This window comes from Orycteropus afer, unplaced genomic scaffold (genome assembly GCF_000298275.1).
Source record: "Orycteropus afer afer isolate SDZICR_OR568_19922 unplaced genomic scaffold, OryAfe1.0 scaffold00191, whole genome shotgun sequence".
In the NCBI taxonomy this organism is placed as follows: Eukaryota; Metazoa; Chordata; class Mammalia; order Tubulidentata; family Orycteropodidae; genus Orycteropus; species Orycteropus afer.
The window spans coordinates 5,102,491-5,124,064 of NW_006921778.1; the positions used below are offsets into that span (position 1 = coordinate 5,102,491).

The window sequence follows — 21,574 nt, forward strand, 5'->3', positions numbered from 1 at the left end:
CTATGAGTCGGAAACGACTCGACGGCACTTAACAACAACAACAACAACAACTCAAGATTTATTGGAAGTCCTTGTCAGAGCAATAAAACAAGAACGAGAAATAAAAGGCATCTAACCTGAAAGAAGAAGTAAAATTATCTCTATTTTCAGATGATGTGACCTTATACACAGAAAATCCTAAAGACTCAGCAAGAAAATTACTGGAACTAATTGATAGCTTTGGGAAAGTGGCAGAGTACAAGATCAGCACACAAAAATCAGTTGGATTCCTTTACACTAATGAAGAAAACTCTGAAAAGGAAATCAAGAAAACAATACCATTTACAATAACCATCCAAAAGATGAAGTAGTTAGGAACAAATCAATCAGAGACATAAAGGATCTATACAAAGAAAGCTACAAGACACTATTTTAAGAAAGACTAAACCATGCTCATGAATAGAAAAACTTAATATTGTGAAAATGTCAATATAACACAAAGCAATCTACAGATATAATGCAATGCTAATCCAACTCCATCATCTTTCTTTAAAGAGAAAGAAAAACTAATCACCAACATTACATTGAAAGTAAAGAGACCTGGATAGGTAAATCACTAGTGAAAAAGAAGAAGTAGGAAGACTCACACTTACTGATGTCAAAACCTACTATAAAGTCACAGTTATTAAAATAGTCTGGTACTGTAACAACAGACACATAAACCAATGGAATAGAAGTGAGAACCCAGAAGTAAATCTATACACCTATGGACAGATGATCTTTGACAAAGGGCTAAAACTCATTAAGAGGGGTAAAAGACAGTCTCTTTAATATATAGTGCTTGCAAAACTACATATCCCTTTACAGAAAAATGAAACAGGACTCCTATTTCACACCATATACAAAAATGAACTGAAGTTGGATCAAACACTTGAGGCTAAAACCTAAAATCATAGAGACAATCAAAGTAAAAATAGGGACAAACTTAGGGGCTCTAATTCAGGACATAAACACACTATAAAATATAACCAAAAATGCACACACTCCAGATGACAAAATAGATTAGTGGGACTTCCTAAAAATTAGATGCATATGTACATCAAAAGATTTCATCAAAAGAGTAAAAAGAGAACCCATACACTAGGAAAAAAAATTGGTAATGACATATCAGACAAGGGGCTAATCTCTTAAATTTATGGAACACTTCAACAACTTAACAACAAAAAAGACAAACAAGCCAATTTAAAGATGGACAGAAGACATGAATAAACATTTCACCAAAGAAGACACTCAGGCATATAACAAATACATGAACAAATGTTCACAAATCAAAATGGGATATAATCTCACCCCAACACTAATAGCAAAGTTCAAACTAATAGAAAACAACAAATGCTGGTGACAGAACGGAGAGACTGAAACCCTCATACACTGCTGATGGGACTGTAAAATGGTGCAACCATGTGGAAAACAGTATGGTGTTTCCTTAAATAGCTGGAAACAGAGATAACCATATGATGTAGTAACCCCAGTACTAGATATATAAGCTAGAGAAATAAGAGCCAACACACAAACAGATATATGCACACCCATGTTCATTCCAGCACTATTCACAACAGTAAAGAGATGAAAAAAACCTAAGTGCCCATCAACAGAGGAATGGATCAACAACCTATGGTACATACACGGTACATAACGGAATACTACGCAACATTAAACAATGATGAATTGTGAAACATCTCATAACATGGATGAACTTAGAGGTTATTATGCTCAGTGAAGTTAGATAATCACAAAAGGAAAAATATTGCATGAGACGACTATGGTAAAAAGTCAAGAAAAGGGTTTCACAGAAAAGGAACTTCTTTTCTTCACAGAAAGAAATATTCTGTGACAGTTACTGGGGGAAGGTGGGGAAGAGAGGGTAAGACACTAACTAGAGAGTAGACCCATAATAAATTAGGTGAAGGAAATTAAATAATTAATTAATTGATTTTTTTTTTTTTTAAAGTATTAAAGAACAAAGATAAAAAATAAAACGAAATCAAACTGCATACTCCATTGGGCAAATCTGCTGCAAAGTGTTTAAGAGCCAAGATGTCACTTGAAGACTAAGGTGCCCTGACCCAAATCATGATATTTTCAATAGCTTCATATGCATGTGAGAACTGGACAAAGACTGAAGAAGAATTTGATGCATTTGAATTGTGCTTTTGGCGAAGAACACTGAATGTACCATAGACTGCTAGAAGAATGAATAAATCTGTCTTGGAGGAAGTACAACTGGAATGCTCCTTAGAAGTATGACTGGCCTGGCTTCGTCTCTCATACTTCCGCCATGTTGTCAGAAGGGTCTACTCCCTGAAGAAGGATATCATGCTGAGTAAAGTTTAGGGTCAAGGAAAAAGGAGAAGACTCAACAAGATGGACTGCCACAGTGGCTACAATGCTGGGCTCAAGCATGGCAACAACTGTGAGGATGGCACAGCACTGGTCAGTGTTTCATTCTCTTGTACATAGGGTCGTTACAAATTGAAACCACCCTGACAGCACCTGACAACAGCAACATATATGGTCATTTTGTTTTTGTATATCTTTTTTCCTATCCTAAAATGACTCCCAGAAGTCTATTAATCTATATTTCTGAATCACAGGTAGGTTGCAGTGATTCTGAGCATGCTGTGGGTCTGGGTATTTAACTTGCTGTGAAGAATACATTACTCTAAATAAAAAATTAATGAATCTATGACAAAGAGATAAAGGTAGTACAAATTAGGCCTCAAAGCAACAAAAAGATTAATATTTTCTAATTTTAACACCTTTCCTGTAAGCAAAGCAAACTGTGAAAATTATGCAGCAGTTATTTTAAACTCCCTCAACTGTTCTTTTGACTGCAGATATGGAAATTCTTAAGGTTATATCACAAATTCTTTTCAGCATGAGAAATATGAACCATAGTAGTCAAATATTTACAAATATTGCTCAGTGTACTTCCTCTGGGTCATTGCCCAGAGGCTGTAAGCATTAGCAGACGACAACTAAACCCTATAGTCAAAATTTTTCCAGAATCTTGAAATTGTCAGATGATTTCTTAAGGTAGAGACATCCAATCACCTATGATTCGTCCAGGAGCTCTGGTAGCATAGTGCCTAAGGCACTTGACTGCTAACCAGATGGCTGGCAGTTCAAACCCACCAGCTACTCCTCAGAAGGAAGGTTGGGCAATCTACTTCCGTAGTGATACCGCCTTGGAAACCCAAGGAAGGGTCGCTATGAGTCGGGGCTGACTCGATGGCACATAACAACAACAACAACATGATTCATCCAACTTTACAAAGAGCCATTCCAGAACTTATACCAGTAATACTGAATACTCACTGAGCACTTAATACATATAATGAATTCACTGACCTAATTTAATTATTAACGTCTTCATTCACAGATTAAGAAGCTGAGTCTTAATGAGGTCACACACCCCTTGCCATTGAGTTGATCCTGACTCGTAGCAATCCTATAGGACATAGTAGAACTGCACCATAGGGTTTCCAAAGTTGTAAATTTTTATGCAAGACACTGCCACATCTTTCTCTCAAAGAGCTGCTGATGGGTTCAAACCACTGATTTTTAGTTAGCAGCTGAGCACTTGACCACTGCACCACCAAGGCTCAGCTTCAAGGTTACATAATGTGGCTAAAATGACACAGTTCTTAAGTGGCCAAGTGGGGAACTCTATTGTAGGTCTTTCTGGCTCTGAAGCGTGTTCTTTTAATTTATTTTAATATTTAACAATCCCCATAACTAAGATCTCTTATGTTGGATCACCACACAATCATGCAAAAGCGTGAAGTAAACACCCATGCATCAGTTGTGTGTTAGCAATTTATCAAGCTGAGAAACATGACCTTATTCCTGAGAATTTACAAATTAAGGTATAAAACTTACACCAAGGGCCTGAGAAGGGAACTTACTGCTAAAGAAATACTAAACAGGTTAATAAATTCAGTAAGACCAAGAAAAATTTCAGTAAACTGCTCTGCAACTAACCATAAGCATCACAGATTTTTCAAGGCTAGAAACTGCATTTTGAATAAGCAGGTGAAAGCATGGTCAGAGACCCAGGGGAACAGTGGGTTTCTCGTCCTAAGACAAGCACTCAAAGTGATTGTGTGAGAGTGCTAGAATGCAGATTCAAATCCTGATGGAAACATGATACTCAGGATGGGTCAAGTTTTGTTTTTTTAATAGCTGAGCTTCTACCTGTCAACAAGAAAATTCCATGCCAGCTGCAGAGGAAATAATGTGCTGGGAGCTGGCAGGTACTGGCATTTGGAAAGCCAACAGGTATAAATGCACCATGGGATACCAAGGTGTACCTCGAAGTCAGAGAGGGAGAGCTGGTGTTGCCACAGAGGATGTGTCTCAGCCTAGGGTGGAGCAAGGTGTCAGTGAACCAGGAATCTCTCTTAAACAATTTTAAAAGAGCAACTCAGAGGCAGCTCCAGCCATCCTACATAAAGCAAATGAGAAGACTGGACTCCCTGTCAAATGGGTTTCTGAACTAAACTCCCAATATCTGGGACAAAGAAAACAACATGCATCTTGGAAGGAAGAGCCGATCACTCTCTTCAAATCTGACTTACCATATTACTTTAGATTAACTCAGGTAAACTAGAAGACAGTATGATATTCAGATAGGTGCCAAAATGGGGAAATAAGGATACAGGGGAGAAACAGGGAAAAAAGAAGGGATCTAGGCTCTAGTGGAGTAAGGGAAGCAGGGAGAAACTGGGACCAAGAGGTGCTTGTGGGTTGAATTGTAACTGGATTCGGAAAACAAGAAGTGGATCTAGGCAAAGACAGGTTCCTTGCAGCCCAGTCTCCACCCCTCTTCTTGCTACCATGGCCTTTCGCCAAACTCCGAAACAGAAATGAAGACATAAATTCTCTAGAATAATGTTTTTAACAGTGCATAAAAATCATTAACATAAAACTAAGTAACCCTACTTGGAAGTAAATTCAAGAAGGGATTTGTTTGTTTGTTTGTTCTGTTTTGTTCTTTGGGGACTTTTTGTTTTGTTTTCTTGATCAAAGAATTAAATATCTCATTAGATAGTTGTTTTACAGACTATACACTAAATAAAGATTGGCATGAAACAATCCAATGTGTTTTTATCTCCTTCATGATAATCTCCTTAGTTTCTTTTCACATCCCGTGGTCAAGAATAGGGATAAGTTAAGGCACACTGCTAATCGATTACATAGCCAAAAACTGGTCATCATTTAAGCTTTTTTTTTTTTCCCCTAAGAATGATTTCTTTTAGAAGCAAAACTAGAAGCATGGGGAAAAAGTGGGGAAGGGTATTATGTCCTGTCCTGTTGTTGCTGTTCTTATGTGCCGTTGAGTCAGACCCAACTCATAGAGACCCCTCCTTGGGTTTCCAAGGCAGTATCACTATGGAAGTAGATTGCCCAACCTTCCTTCCAAGGAGTGGCTAGTGGGTTTGAACCGCCAGCCTTCTGGTTAACAGTCAAGTGCCTTAGGCACTATGCTACCAGAGCTCCTCCATGTCCTGTCCTGTTGTTGTTGTTATGTGCTGTCGAGTCGGACCCAACTCATAGCAACCCCTCCTTGGGTTTCCAAGGCAGTATCACTATGGAAGTAGATTGCCCCATCTTCCTTCCGAGGAGTAGCTTATGACTTTGAACCGCCAGCTTCAGGTTAGCAGTCAAGTGCCTTAGGCACTACACTACCAGAGATCCTGTTCTAGATATACAAAATTATTGTTGCATTTTCAAGTCCACTAAAGGAAGTAAGGAACCGTAGTAGTGCAAATGGTTAAGCATATGTTCAAAACCACCCAGCATCTCCAGGGCAAAAAGACCTGGACATCTACTTCTGTAAAGATTTGTTGGTGGTAGTAGATGCCATCAAGTTAATTCAGATTCATACCAACTATAAGCACAGAAAACAAAACATTGTCCAGTCCTATGTCATCCCCACAAATGTTGCTAATTTTGAGCCAACTGTTGAACCACTGGGTCAATCCATCTCCCTGAGGGTCTTCCTCACTGACCCTCTACTTTACCGAGCATGATGTCCTTCTCCAGGGAATATTTCCTCCTGATTATAGGCCCAAAGTATGAAAAGTGAAGTCTCACCATCCTCCCTTCGAAGGAACATTCTTGGCTGTACTTCTTCCAAGACAGATTTATTAGTTCTCTGGCAGTCCATGGCATACTCAGTATTCTTCACCAGCACCATAACTCAAAGACATCAGTTCTTCCTTATTCATTGTCCAGCTTTCACATACATAAAAGGTAAATGAAAATACTTGACTTGGGTCAAGAGCACCTTAGTCCTCAAGGTGATATCTTTGCTTTTTAACACTTTACAGAGGTCTTTTTGCACATTTGCCAAAGGCAGTAAGTCATTTGATTTCTTGACTGCTGTTACTTTGGGCACTGATTGTGGATAAAAGTAAAATGAAATCCTTGACAATTTCAATCTTTTTCCATTTATCCTGCTACTGCTTATTGGCCCAGTTGTGAGGATTTTTGTTTTCTTTAAAGTCCCCTTTGCTTTCAGCTGGCAAGGTTGGGTCATCTGCATATCACAGGTTGTTAAAGATTAAAGCCAAGAAAATCCCATGGAACAGTTCTACTCTGTCACATGGGCTTACTGTGTTGTTGCTGTTATGTGCCGTCGAGTCACACCTGACTCATAGCGACCCATCCTTGGGTTTCCAAGGCAGTATCACTGTGGAAGTAGACTGCCCAACCTTCCTTCCGAGGAGTGGCTGGTGGGTTTGAACCACCAGCCTTCTGGTTAGCAGTCAAGTGCCTTAGGCTTACTGAGTCAGAATCAATTTGACGGCACCCAACACCAACAACAACAAAGAAAGTAAAGGTGTCCCTTGATGGTGCAAATGGTTAATGCGCTCAACTGCTAACTGGCATTTCAAGTACACTCAGCGAAAAAAAACTGGCTATCTACTTCTAAAAAATCAGCCATTGAAAACTCTATGGAGCACAATTCGACTCTGACAGACATGAGATCACTATGAGTCAGCGTCAGTTCCATAGTGACTGGTAAAAGATATAAAAGGAGTAAATATAACAGAGAGTATATGGTTTCTAAAATGGGGTGAAGTATTTTAAAAGCACAAAGTAAGAATGAAAATTATCCAAGAAGCCTCCAATACATTTATAAAGCCTTCAGAACTTACAGCCCTACAACCCCAGGAGTTGCTCTGGCTCCTGAACACATAGTAAAGAATTAAGGTAATCACCCAGAGAATTCAACTGGGAAACAAAAAAACAACACAGATGCTCAGATGCTCTGCTTGTGGCTAGAAGACACTTCAGAAGTAGATGACCTAATTACAAAAAACCAAACTACTGCCGAACATTTAGAGAAAAAAATAACAAAACCAAACTCACTGCCATCGAGTCATTTCTGACTTATAGTGACCCCCATTGGGTTTCCGAAGCTATAAATCCTTACAGAAGTAGACTCCCAGTGGAGTGTGGAGACTCCCATGGAGCAGCTGGTGGGTTTGAACCCCTGACCTTCCAGTTAGCAGTCAAGTCTCTTATCCACTACACCATGAGAGTTCCCTTTAAAACAGTAGGAAGATAAAAGACCAGAGTCTTGGCTGCAGAAGCCTTCTGGTCCAACTTGATTCACCTATTTGACAATTATTTTCTGATTGCTCATTATACACCAGGCGCTGAGGTAGGTACTGAGGACATGTCAGTAAACAAGGTGACAGAGACCTGGGCCTCAACACCTGACATTCTAATGAAAGAGGAACGGCATCACACAAGTTATTCTACAGTGTGCTGATCTTGCAGGGTTTTGCAGTAAGGAAAACATCCTGGGGGAATAAAAAAAAAAAGAAATTTAAATCCTGTTCTTTTTCCGGCAGCTGTTTGCCTATCGCTGACATTTATTTGTTCACTGGCTATTCTACACCATTTATTAAGCACTCATAGGGGCTCAGGTGGTGCGGTGCCTAAGGCATTTGACTGCTAACCAGAAGGTTAACAGTTCAAACCCACCAGCCACTCTGTGGTAGGAAGACAGGACATTGTACTTTTGTAAAGATTTACTGCTCAAAAACCCAATGAGGGGGTCACTATGAGTTGGAATCGACTCGATTGCAATGAGTTTTTGGTATAGAGAACAGGTTTATGCTGAGGAATGGCCTTAGTAGTGGGATAAGAGATGAATAGGATAGAGTTTCTTTGACCAAGAAGCAGATGATCTGGTGGGGAAGACCACAAACACTTACCTATAAGACAATAAGCTTTAGAGGCTGGTATGTATGAGACATCTCACTCAATCCATGATCTCTTCAATTGCCTCAGATATAAGCAAAATTTGAATAATGAAAAAGGAAAGCAAAAGAAGAATTAATGCATTCAAACGGTGGCGCTGGCAAAGAATATTGAATATAGTATGAACTGTCAAAAGAACAAACAAATCAGTCTAAGAAGAAATATAACCAGAATGTTCCCTATTAGTGAGGATGGCAAGACTTCAGCTTTCTTATTTGGACACATCATAAGGAAAGGCCAATCGCTATAAAAAGACATCATCTTTGGTAAGTGGAGGACCAAGAAAAAATGTCAATGAGATGGACTGACACAATAGTTGCAACAATAGACTCAAACATGGCAATGATCATTAAGATGGTGCAGGACCAAACAATGTTTCATTCTATTATACTTCAGGTAGTCAAGGGATGTAATTGACTTGACAGCAACTAACAACAACATTTATTAAATAGGTGAGTAGAAAGGTGGGAGAAATCTTCTCCCTGAGGTGTGGACAAAGGGATCCTAGATAAGGTGGCATCTCAAAAAGCCTTTTAGGATTACTGTCCTGGAAGAATTAGAAGGGGAAGGGCATTTCAAGCCAAAAATAGTTTCATGAGCAACACCACAGACATGAGGATCAGTGAGGAGTGCAAGTAGCCAATGAGGGTCTAAGAGAAAGAGCATGCTCCCTGCCACTTTCTTTCAGCTGTGGGAGCTCGGGCAAGCTGCTTCACCATTTTAAGCCTAAAGTTCTTCATCTGTAAAATGGTGCCAGTGATAATCAACAGTGGTACTACTGAAATAATTTGCAACATACATAAAGACATCAGAACCACATCGTGCTCTTGGTAAACAGTCTATGATGGTTTCCAGTAGAAGAATGAGGCCGCAAAGGCAATTTAGCTAAACTAAGGCATTTATCCTTCAGATACCCAATTTAGACCACTGGCAACTTGCTTTCTTGCTTCCAAACCAGTATTCCCTCTCGCCTCTGTGTCTTATCTGGAAAATGATATTAAGCTTGTATGTTACTGAGCTAAGTGTTTCACATACATGATCTCATTTAATCCTCATAGCATCTCTGTCAGGTATATACTATTCCTCTATACCTTGCACCCTTCAACTTCACCCTCAGTTTCTATTTTAGACCCTTTTGTTCAGCAGTCCTCCTTCAACTCTAGCAGCTGTGCAGAAAAGTTTGCTTGATGCCCCAGCCATGCTGAATAACTGCCTAACCCACTTTTGCCTTGGGTGGCTTGTTGTTGTTGTTGTTATTTGCCGTCGAGTGGGCCCCGACTCATAGCGACCCCTCCTTGGGTTTCCAAGGCAGTATCACTACGGAAGTAGGATTGCCCAACCTTCCTTCTGAGGAGTGGCTGGTGGGTTTGAACCGTCAGCCTTCTGGTTAGCAGTCAAGTGCCTTAGCCACTACGCTGAAAATCCCTCCAACCCCAGTCAGTTCAAGTAGGAATCAGCACTCTGCTGCCCCCGCCTGGCCAGGGTCAGAACCTCAAGCAAACTACTCCTCTGGCCCTCAGTTCTTCCTGACATTCCTCAATATCTCAATATTCTAAAGAAATGCCTTGGTTTGCTATGGATTCTCCTGATGATTTCCTCAGGTGTCCACTTCACAGGTGTGGTGTACATAGAGATGGAATCCTCTGTCTCCCATTTTTATTGTTTTTAGTTCAGTTCTAGAAACAGGTTACACTCAAGAGACCTTCTCAGGATTTTACCTCACTGAACTCTTTTCTTAGCTTACATGTTCACATTGAGAGAAAAGGAAGGAGAGGAAGGACCCAATGTCCCACAGGAGCCTCTAAAAAATGTTTCCACTACACAAGAGCTCTTTGGAGACCTATCATGACTGAACACTCTATGCCAAGCTGATTTATTGAATTATATTTTCTGAATTTGATCATATTTAATAACATAGTCTCACTTCCTCAGTGGTTGTGCTGACAAGGAGCTTTGAAAAAATGTATCGATTCACTTTAATGAATAGTTGGCAATATGTTTACTGCTAAAGATTAAACTTAGATCAATTGCCACAATTAAAGAACACCTTTGCACAACTGTTAAGAGTCCTAAATGAAAGAAATTCCCTCACTAAGTCAAAGTAGTTACTAACTGTCCCTCCAAGACAGTACTGACCATATATAAGGAGGTCCCCAGATAACAACTGCAAGATTCTGTGCAATGAAGGTTAAATGCAAAGACCCCATAAGGACTTGAAGGAGAAATCATTCAAAACTGCATTGTAGGTAAAAATAGATGTGTAAATATAATAACTACAGATTTGCTCTTCCCTACTCTTCTCTGCTCTGGTTTGTAAAATGACATAAAGGAGAGAGTCATTTAATAAAGTATGTTCTTACAAACTAGTATAGAAAACAGATAAGAGCATGTCATTTCTAGACCTTTGGGGAAAATTCTTTCTTTTACCATACCATTACAATCAAACAGTGGTTTCAAGTCTAGTCTTGTTGCTGTTGTTGTTGTTAAGAAACTTTCATACCTGGTGAATTTTTCAAACGTATCACCCTGAAGCATGATGCCACAAATAAATGGTTGCAATGCATTTGTTAACAGAGTTAATATCCTGGCACTAAATGCCAACAACTCTTCAAGCACTGTGCACAAAATACTTCAGGGAAATGCAATCAGCTGCCTAAGACAGCAGTTGGCGAAATCTGTCATGAAGTTAGCTATTGTAAACCTGAGGTTCTTACAAACAAATAAAAAGAACCCCCTTTATCTCCTCTTTTCCTCTCTAAATTCCATCACCATCCCATTTTGTCACTGAACCCAAAATTCATTTAATCCTCTGTTTATATGAAAGCTGTATTTGCTGGGGTTTTTTTTTTTTTTTTTCTGTTTTAGTCTGTGTGACTTTCTTGGTTATGATGGCAATAAGTTCTTATCAAAACCTTTCATCAGATAGTTTTGAAATGCATAACAAGTATATATATGTACCCACTTCCCCTTTCCGTACAAAGGCACACCTTGCAGTATGGTTTCTTTTTTGTTTGCATTTTGATCTATATATTTGCTTTAAAATCATTTTCATGAAGTAAAATGTTATTTAAATATAAGTTAAGTTTATTCAGCACCCATTTATAACTACCATTTGATCCAGTAATCATCCAATAAAATATTTTTAAGCGCATGGTTTCAAATTATATATATATATTTCCAAAAATAAGCTAATGAAAATCCTGTAGATCACAATGATCATGGGGACACACAGGACCAGGCCATTGTGCGTAGGATCACCATGAGTCAGAGGCTGAGTGGGCAATAGCTAAACAACACTAGCAAATGTACTTATAAACATTATACACATGCACCTCAAATATATATATAATTAATTTCTAAAACAGCCTAAATTAACATTAAGAGCAAAAATCAAAAAAACAAGCAAAAGTAGATTCTCAAAAATCTTTTCCAGCACCCCATTATATTCTACATCCCCTGGATATGGATATCCCACTTTGAGAGCTCTGTGTTAGTCAAAATATGAGAGGTTGCTTTAGTTTAGCTCTAAAGTCTATCCAAAATAAAAAGGGAATAATTCTGTTTTTTTTTTTAAAAAAAAAAAAAAAAGATTGCTTACTTAACAAATTGAACTAAACCCATTGTTATCCTATCAATTTTGACTCATAGTGATCCTATAGGGCAGACTAGAGATGCCGCATAGGGTTTTCAAGAATGTAATCTTTACTGAAGCAGACTGCCTCATCTTTCTCCCGCAGAGTGGCTGGTGGGTTCAAACAACTAAACTTTCTGTTAGCAGCCGAGTGTTTATCTACACCATCAAAGCTCCTTTCAACAGATATGTTCTTGTTGTTAATGTGCAGTGGAGTCTGACCCGACTCATAGCGACCCCTCTTGGGGTTTCTGAGGCAGTATCACTACGGAAGTACGTTGCCCAACCTTCTTTCCGAGGAGTGGCTAGTGGGTTTGAACTGCCAGACTTCTGGTTAGCAGTCAAGTGCTAATTTAAAGCTTATGTCCACTCAAAATATTAATATCATGTTTACATTCTCAAAGTGAAAGGAAGATTAAAGCAATTGTTTGAATAAATGAGGTTTGATATAGTTTAACTTGAAATTCTCATGTAACAAAGGAGAGCAGAATTTCCGTTTAACTAATCTAACCCTGAGCCATAGGCCGAATCCAGTAGCCACTTTTATTTTTGTACAACGTGAAAGTTAAGAATGATTTCTATATTTTTAAATGATTTTTAAAGAATAAAAAAGAGTATTTTGAAATGTGAAAATTATATGAAATTCAAATTTCAGCATTCATAAGTAAGTTTGACTGGAACACAGCCAGTGCATTCATTAACATATCATCGCTGGCTCTTTCACACCACTATGACAGATTTAACTAGTTGCCACAGATGTATGTGGCTCACAAAGCCTAAACCATTTACTGTCAGGCCTTTTATAGGCTCTGTACCTGGACTAGGTAACTGATCTCACTCCCACTCTTCCCCTTGCTTCTCTATTCATAGAATGTGAGCGATTTGAGCTTTTTGTTTTGTTTTTTAAGACAACCATGATAAACTCTCTTTTACTCACACCACAGTTTATCTACATTATGCTAGTGGCAAGTGTGAGTCCCACAGGCTGAGCCCCAGTTGCCTCTAAGCCACCTTTTGCTCTCACAATGGTTACTTTCTCTTTATCTACAACTTTGGTTTTCAACTGACATAGACTTTTTTTTTTTTTAATAGGCCCTTTTTGATCAGACATAAATTAACCCTCCCGATCTTATGTCCCATTACAATGTTTACGCTTTGTATGTAAATTTGCTACTAATATGTGTGTGGGTGTGTGTGCATATGGGCAATCCTACTTCCGTAGTTATACTGCCTCGGAAACCCAAGGAGGGGTCGCTATGAGTCGGGGCGGACTCGACGGCACCTAACAACAACAACAACAACAATATATATATATATATGCACGTTGTTTTCATTGTAATTTAATATATATGTATTTATATATCCTAAATCTTTCTCCAATGTTTTTGCCCTTCCTTAAGACTGTTTTTCTCACTTTATATGTCCTTCACCAAAGCTTGATCTGTTAAAAATCCAGCCAAATTTCAAGGTCTCCTCCTCCCATGAGGATATCCCGGTCCTCCCAATAAGAACTATCGCTCCATGGTATAGACTGCTGTAGCTGTTGTATCTCTATCATATATTAGTTTATTTGTCTATTGTTCTTGTATTAGATTTATTGCCGATGCCTTATTGTCAGTAACTATACACTTGGAGACCAGCATAGTATTTTATACATATTCATTTATATCATAGCCCTTTACCCCCTACACACACACAAACACAATATACGTTGCCTAAGTCATAGTTATTCAAGAGGCTAGACTTGTAACAGAGAGCACTTTAGGTGACAGAGAACATAGAATGAAGTAACAAGGAATCAAATAATGACAATATTATTCTCTTTTTAATTATGTTTCAATCTCTGATTACATCTAGAAGAAAACCTCAATTTGTGCTACCATACATTTAACCCTGCTAATATTTGATCATCTCTTTTTTTTAACAAAGAAAGAATTCTCAGGCTTGGAGCATTCTGCAGGCAAACATATTTTTAGCTACAATTTAATAAAAATGCTTTGTTTTCATTGCAATTTTTTTTATAATTTGCTTCTATTTATGGCAGGAATACTGTTTTCTGTGTATTGAAAGTAAGTATTCTTTGTAAATTAATTTAGGTTGACAAAAATAAGGTGATTTAAACAAAAATATTAAGCAAATTATAGCACTGGTGGTACACACATATGACAGAAATCTTGAGGATATTACATAGAGATGGAGAAACATTTGGCTAAAGGAGATGCTCAATAAACCTACCTGAATTTAACCCACCATCCCCTCCTGTTCACCTCCATCTGCATAACTTAAAAAAATAGTAGAAATCATGTAAGATAAGCTTAAATCTTCTAAGACAGTGATTCTCAAAGGGGAGGAAGAGGATGATACTTGACAAGTTTTAATGATACAAACAGTTAAGTGCTTGGCTGCTAACCCAAAGGCTGACAGTCCCATTTCGAGTCCATCCATGGGCAGCTCAGAAGAAAGGTTGGCAATCTGCTTCCAAAAAATATCAGCCGTTGAAATGCTGCAGAGCTCTGCACACAAGGGGGCACCATGAGTTGGAATCTACTGGACAATAAAGTTTTTTAGACATTTTTGGTTGTCACAACTTGGGGGATGGGTGCTACTGGCATCTAATGCATAGAGGCCAGGGATGCTAAACATCCTACAATGCACAGGATAGTCCCCCACAACGAAAAATAATCTTGTGCAGTATCCCTATAAAACCAAACTCACTGCTGTCAAGTCGATTCGACTCACAGCAACCCCTCCTTGGGTTTCCGAGGCGGTATCTCTATGGAGAGAGTTCTGGTAGCATAGTGCCTAAAGCATTTGACTGCTAACCAGTAGGCTGGCGGTTCAAACCCACCAGCCACTCCTTGGAAGGAAGGTTGGGCGATCTACTTCTGTAGTGATACCGCCTTCAAAACCCAAGGAGGGGTTGCTATGAGTCGGGTCTGACTCAACAGCACATAACAACAACAACAACACCTCCATGGAAGTATAAATACCTTAGGCACTATGTCGCCAGAGCTCCCAGAATCCCTACAGTGTTCAGATTAAGAAATCCTGCTCCAAAAGAAAAGAGAAATGCCTACATGTGTTACCCCTTACCCATCGTTATAAATCACCCTCTCTCCAGACACTACTCCTTTCCTTATTTAATCTTTGCCAATGATAAAATTAAGTCTGGAAAAAAAAAATCTCCCACCCAAATCTTTCACTCTCTTACATCACCAACACAACCAATGCTCTCCATTAGCAATTAAAGAAAATTGCTATCTTGAAGCATGCACATCCTTTATGTGGTAATAGTATACCATCCATATTTAGATTTAAACTAATTAAACTATTAGAGTTATGAAATCTTCTTAGGTGCCTGCATTATCAAAAGATGAAAAATAATTAAGGGAAAGAATAATAAAATTACAGTCAAAACTTGATTCTAGTTGCTATTGATTTGATATAAAACTATACTTTGGCTCAAATTAATACAGTTCATTGACTCAGTTCAAGACCACGTTTTGCTGAATAAACCTGACTTTGAAGCTTAAGAATTCAAAGTTATTTTTATTAGATATGGTAGCTTTTAAGAACAAAGTTTAAAAAGAACTATTTTTTAAGCCAGCAAATAATAATGAATATGTAAAACAGTTCCACTTGACTACCACTCAGTTCTGTGTTCTTAAATGTGTTACCTCAAAAACATAATCCAACACATATCTCTGGGGGTAAAGTGTGTACAAGAAAGTTCTTTGAAGCTATTTTGTGGTTAGTGTTCTCCTTTTATTTTCTTTTTCTTTTTAAGTAGGCTCTCCATAACAGTTTAGAAACAGACACCTGTGTGTGTGTGTGTATATGTGTTTTCAAATTAGGAGTTATTTTTCATTTTGTAACAGCATTTAAATATAGAAAAATAGTATCTTCTTATAACATTAATCCTATCATAGTCTTCAACTGAATTTAAGATTTTTTTTTTTTTTTTACAATGAGTGTATTTCCAAATTCAGCATTTACTACACAGTTCACTTTAGTGGTTGATACAGGTTGGAGACATTTCATGCCTTTGAGCTAAACTTGATTTCAGTCCCAACTGTGACATGCCTGTGGTAAAATGATAGTGAAGGTGAAACTGCATCCCTTTCATTTCACAGCCACAAAGCACTCCGCCAACAGAAAAGCAGCATTATTTTCAACACCTCTGAACTGCAGAGGTGGCAGTTATCAATACTCTCGCAGAAGAGAAAAGGAAATCAAAGCTGAGTGAGACTAGGGTCATGGTCACACAAGTTTTAAGGAAAAGATCAACAGGCCACAGGTTACCCTTTCCTTGGAATCACTAGACCCAAGATCGCCACAAAGTCAGGTCCAAGGGGATCAAGATCACCAAGAAGACAGAACACTGCTGTGCCTGGCCCAGCCAGCCAACAGGGTATTTTTGACTCCACCTCATGAGGTACTGCTTTGATCAAGACGACATAGGTCTACAGCCTCAAACAGTACTCTTCAAACTGAGTTACAACCATTAGCGGAATATGAAATCAGAAAGGTTCGACCAATATTTTTGGAATAGAATCACTCATAGAATGGAAAATATTAGAGTACATTGACAGTAATAAGAATAAACACTTTTTTGAAACTTGTTTCCATTTTACATACCCACACAGTACTATCAGTTTGTAATATCAGTTTGTGCACACACCCTTCACTATCTAAATCCATTTAGTTCTTAAGCAAGAATACATAGAGCAAGGGATCCTATACAATTATGCTTCAATTGGATAGCCATATAAATGTTTTTTTTTTTTTTTTTTTGAACCAGGTCAAGAGAAAGATGAGGAGGAGGAAGAAGAAAATTGAAAGTTATCAGCCTAAACAAACCACAATAAGTAGAATATAAATTTAAAAATGTATCCCCAAATAATTTACACCCTCTTCTCCTGTCCTAATTATCTTTCATTTGGTTTCCATGAATTTGTATGTTTACGAATATATCTGGCTTTATTACAATTGGTACAACAGGCAGAAGGTGGGACATAACTAAACGACAGGACATAAGTTTGGATGCTCAGCACCAAATCCCTCACAGAGCAAGCCAGGCCAAATTCCAACACTTCATCTACCAAACTACTGGACAGAATAAGGATCAGAGGCGGGATCACTTCTCCTTTGAAAAAGCCTTTAAAATGCAGGTTTCTCAAATTACTGGGCAAAGGACCAATTGTTCTCTAAAGATATGGAACCCTGAAAGGGATCATGGCCAATTTCTATTTTCCAGTAGAATTGAATTTGTTGGTGTATCAAAAGTTTTTTAAACTTTGTGACAAACTCTACAAACCACGCAATATTTTCAAATGTGATTTTAGAAAAATCAGTTTGCCTGATACTCTTAAATAACTCCCACCACAACCTGCACACCCTCCATCCTACATCTCTCTAAATCTTACCACTTTCTGTCCTGGCCTGGATGGCTAGATGTGGTAGCCCTGGCTAACTAGCATGGGCCTCTGCAGGAACTGTCCAGGGACTTCAGGTGGTCATAATTCCTTGGCAATTTAGTCCCTTTTAAATTCCCTGGCTGCTAATCAGAAGGTTGGTGGTTGAAACTTAACAGCTGCTCTGTGAAAGAAAGATAAGGCTTCCATGAAGATTTGTAGCTTTGGAAACCCTACGGGGCAGTTCTATTCTGTCCTATAAGATTGTTTTGCTTCAGAATCAAATTAAATGGGTTTGATTTTTGTTGGCAGTTCCAAAGCACACCCTCAGGGTATGTTGCCCCAATAGTAACAGTCCCAAAAAGTCTTGAATTTAGGAGTCAGGCGGCGTAGTACCTAAGGTATTTGACTGCTAACCAGAAGGCTGGTGGTTCAAACCCACCAGCCACTCCTCAGAAGAAAGACTGGGCAATCTACTTCCATAGTGATACCTCCTCAGAAACCCAAGGAGGGGTCACTATGAGTCAGATCCAACTTGGTGTCAGTGAGTCTGGGTTTTTTTTTAGGTTTTTTTTTTTTTTTTTTTTTTGGCATTTACAAATACATCCTTATAATAAAGGAACAGAGTCCTACTCACCAATTAATTTAATGTAATGGGCACTAATCACTCCCTAGGGCTACTCATAACAGTACCACCCAATACCAAGGGCAATGTTCTCTTGGTATCTCCATGACAAACCTGTTATTAATGAGTTAATTGTTTTTTCCTTAGTCACCACAGGTAAGCGTATTTAGTCTAAGCCTGAGTAGACTTGAAACGCAATGACCTAATCTCAACATTCTCAACAGTGCATTAGGAAGAAGAATTTTGCCATTCAGCCAATAGCCACAATTTCAATTCTGTTGCATTATCTGGCTTTAAAAATTAATAATTATATCTGAAATACTAGTTACCTGAATTTTAACTTTATTTTCTAGAAAAAAATAACGTTGATCATGAAGTGATAATATTTCTCAAAGTTTTAATTAAATGCCAGCTATGGAGCTCTGGTAACGTAGTCCTAAGGCACTTGAATGCTAACCAGAAGGCTGGCAGTTCAAACCCACCAGCCACTCTTCAGAAGGAAGGTTGGGCAATCAACTTCCCTATTGATACTGCCTTGGAAACCCATGGAGGGGTCGCTATGAGTCGGGTCTGACTCGACGGAACATAACACAACAACATAAAGAACTTACCTAACAATAGAAATTACAGCTGAACTCCACAGCAGAAGTAGTAAGAATTTTTATAGTTTTCTCAAAATACTGTAATTCTGTGATATTTTTAAGGCAGTCAAAAAACTAGATTAGAGAGCACAAGTTTAGCAAAACATAACTGATGCATAGTTACCTTCCAAATATAATTGCAAAATACTATACCAAGCTTTTGAAAACTAAACTTCAAATATTGATTTTCCCTATAAAGTCTGCCATCCCATAAAAATGTATATTCAGCAATTGAGTAATTTCATATCAACTTTTGTTCTACCCACTTTCCCACTTGGGAAGATGAAGAAAATTTCTTGAGGCAACATGTACTGATGTTAAATCAGAGCCTATCAGAGGCATCTGGAATAAAGGTTACTCAGTAAGCAGTTAGATTTGCTGCTGGGACAGTCCCTGTAGCACCAGCAGACACTTCCTCTACTAGGTGGCAGTTTCTAAAACACCAAGTAAACAATTTTCAGTAGATTATCTACTTAATCAGAAGTTGACACTGCCACAGCGCATAATACTATGAAGGTAGATGGCACACCTTTACAGAAGTTTCATTTTCAACCTCCTAGAACATATACACAGCAGATCTTTAGATGAAAATTGAGAACGTTTATGCTAAACAGGTTGCTTATATCAATAAGGAGCTCTGGTGATGCAGTGGTTAAAGCATTCAGTTGCCAACCAAAAAGTCAGGGTTTGAACCCACCAGCAGCTCCGTGGGAGAAGATGAAACAATCTACTTCTATCAAGATTTACAGCCTTGGAAACTCTATGGGGGCAGTTCTACTCTCTTATAGAGTGGCTATGAGACAGACTTGACTCAATGGCAGTGTTTTTATTTTTTGTTTTGTTTTAATGTATACATTATTAAATATTCAAATATTTCTAAACACTTATATTATTAAATTTTCATTCAGAAGTTTTGCCTTTTTTACACCTTATTTTTTACTCAATGAGGCCTTAACAGTAGTAGTAAAAGTTGTGGATGAAGGGTAGAGAGAGTGATATGCTTAAAATCTCCTACTAAGTACCAACATCCAGAATTTGGCTCTGTGGTGCTGATGGGGGGGGGGGTGGCTGTTAGCTAAGGTATTTCCAGAAAAAAGAAAATGAAATCACAAAAAGTATTAAAAACAAACACTATAACTTGTCAACAGTTGAAGTTGCATCTTCAGATTTTCTGTTATAAAGGACCTGGATCTAAAATGAGTATTGAAAAGACGTCTCCTTACTTATGGATACAGAAAGGAAGAAGTGAAGAAGAAGAGAAAGAAAAATACTTTTTGACGGTTAAAAAAAGTATATATGAGAAGTATGGTATCACTTACAAGCCAAAACCCGCTACCTATTTGGATCTTCGGAGGGATAAAGGGCATTTCTGCAGCCCACGGGAGATGGCTTTTTGCATACATAACTCAAATAAATCACTCCAGCACATGAAGGAAGAGCACTAGAACTCTTCTCACTAATTATCACTGCCTGGACCCCATGTGCTGCTTCCTCTTTAAAGCCACACTAGTTCATTATTCTGCCTTAAAGTCTCTTAAATGATTCATTCCCCGCTTCACTCCTGAGCAGACTCGGCAGGGAAGCTAGTATTTAAGTTTAATTTCTAGTGCCTCTTGGTTTCGAGAGCTTGCTGAAGGGAAGGAGGAGGAATCTAATTTAATAATTCTGTCATGATTTGGAGGAATACTCCCGCCCCCCCACCCCCAAAACAAACAAAAACTAGAAAAACAAGATGCTTTGGCAAGCTGTAATAGTGAGCAAAAACACCAGTTGAGAAAACATGGCCCACGTGCAGTGGGAGCTGTCACCCAAGGGAAGTGGCAGCCGGCGAGGAGGCGGGAGGGTGGCAAAGATCTGGCTGCTGCTTGCAGCTGCACGAGCCCTGGCACTCAGGTCTTCTCGGGGGAGACCCGAGGAGCACCTGAATGGTGGTTAGCTCTCTCCCAGACCCTAAACCGGGAGAAATCAAAGGGTAGGTAGGCCGCCTCCCTTATCTTCTGGGGCTGTCACTGCAAGAAGGTGAGACCCCAGGGCACGCCGCGCGCTTCCGCAGAAGCCGGAGCCGCTCGAAGGGGGCCCTGCTCCGCGGGGTTCAGGGCACCCCCAGCGCGCCAAGGAGCCAAGGAGGGAGTTCCCGCGCCACAGCCCGCCGCCCTCAGCGCAGTCCCCCACCTTACCGTCCCAGCTCCGACTCCACCTCGAAGAATTCGCTCAATGCATCCCTGTTGGAGCCGTCGATCCAGTAATCAGGGACAAGACTTCCGGCCCCTGGGGCCGCACTGGCGGTAACCGAGGAGCAGGACGAGGCAGAGCAAGAGGCCACCGTGACTTTGAGCATTTTCGCGGCGGGACTCGAAGCCGTCGCCGCTGTAACCGCCGCTGCCCGAGCAAGAAGCCCCGCGGCCCGCCGCCGCCTGCAAAGCAGGAGCGAAGAGGTGGCGTCCTTCACACACGCACACACCCACCGCCGCCGCCGCCCCCTGGAGCCCGCGGCCGCGCTCTGGATAGATGTGGGCGGAGAAGGGAGCGAGGAACCCGGAGAGGGTGTGGAGGGGAATCCGGAGTCACCGCCAGCAGGGGAAAAAGGAGGCGGAGGCTCTGCAAACAAGAGACGCCCTCCCCCTTCTCTCCTCCCTCCCTACCTCTCCACCTCCTCCTCTCCAAGCCTTGCCAGCCCCCCTCCCTTTTTTTCCTTTCTCTCTCCCCAGCAGTGGCTGCAGCGGTGCCGCCTAGGGCGGCTCCGGATGCAGGAGCTTGGGGAAGGCTCAAGGACCAGAGCATCATCCCACGCGCTCTCCCGCGGGAACTGGGAGCCTGGAAGGAGACCGCGCGCAGTGGGACTCTTGTTCCAGGAGTGGCAGGAGTCCAGCGCGCTCTGGGAGCGCAAGGGTCCAGGCGGCCCAGCCGGAAGATGAAAAAGGGAACAGGCTGTTGTTGGCCCAAC

General features: G+C 39.9%; 1 protein-coding gene across 1 annotated transcript in view; it reads right to left on the bottom strand.

Annotated features, from left to right (window-relative positions):
• Nucleotides 1–20,968, bottom strand: part of CAMK4 (calcium/calmodulin dependent protein kinase IV) — a 453,274-nt gene extending 432,306 nt beyond the window's left edge. The window contains exon 1 of the mRNA XM_007947593.2: nucleotides 20,808–20,968. Within this exon, the coding sequence (XP_007945784.1) occupies nucleotides 20,808–20,968 (161 nt within the window). The remainder of the gene's footprint in view (nucleotides 1–20,807) is intronic.
• Nucleotides 20,969–21,574: the final 606 nt, after the last annotated feature.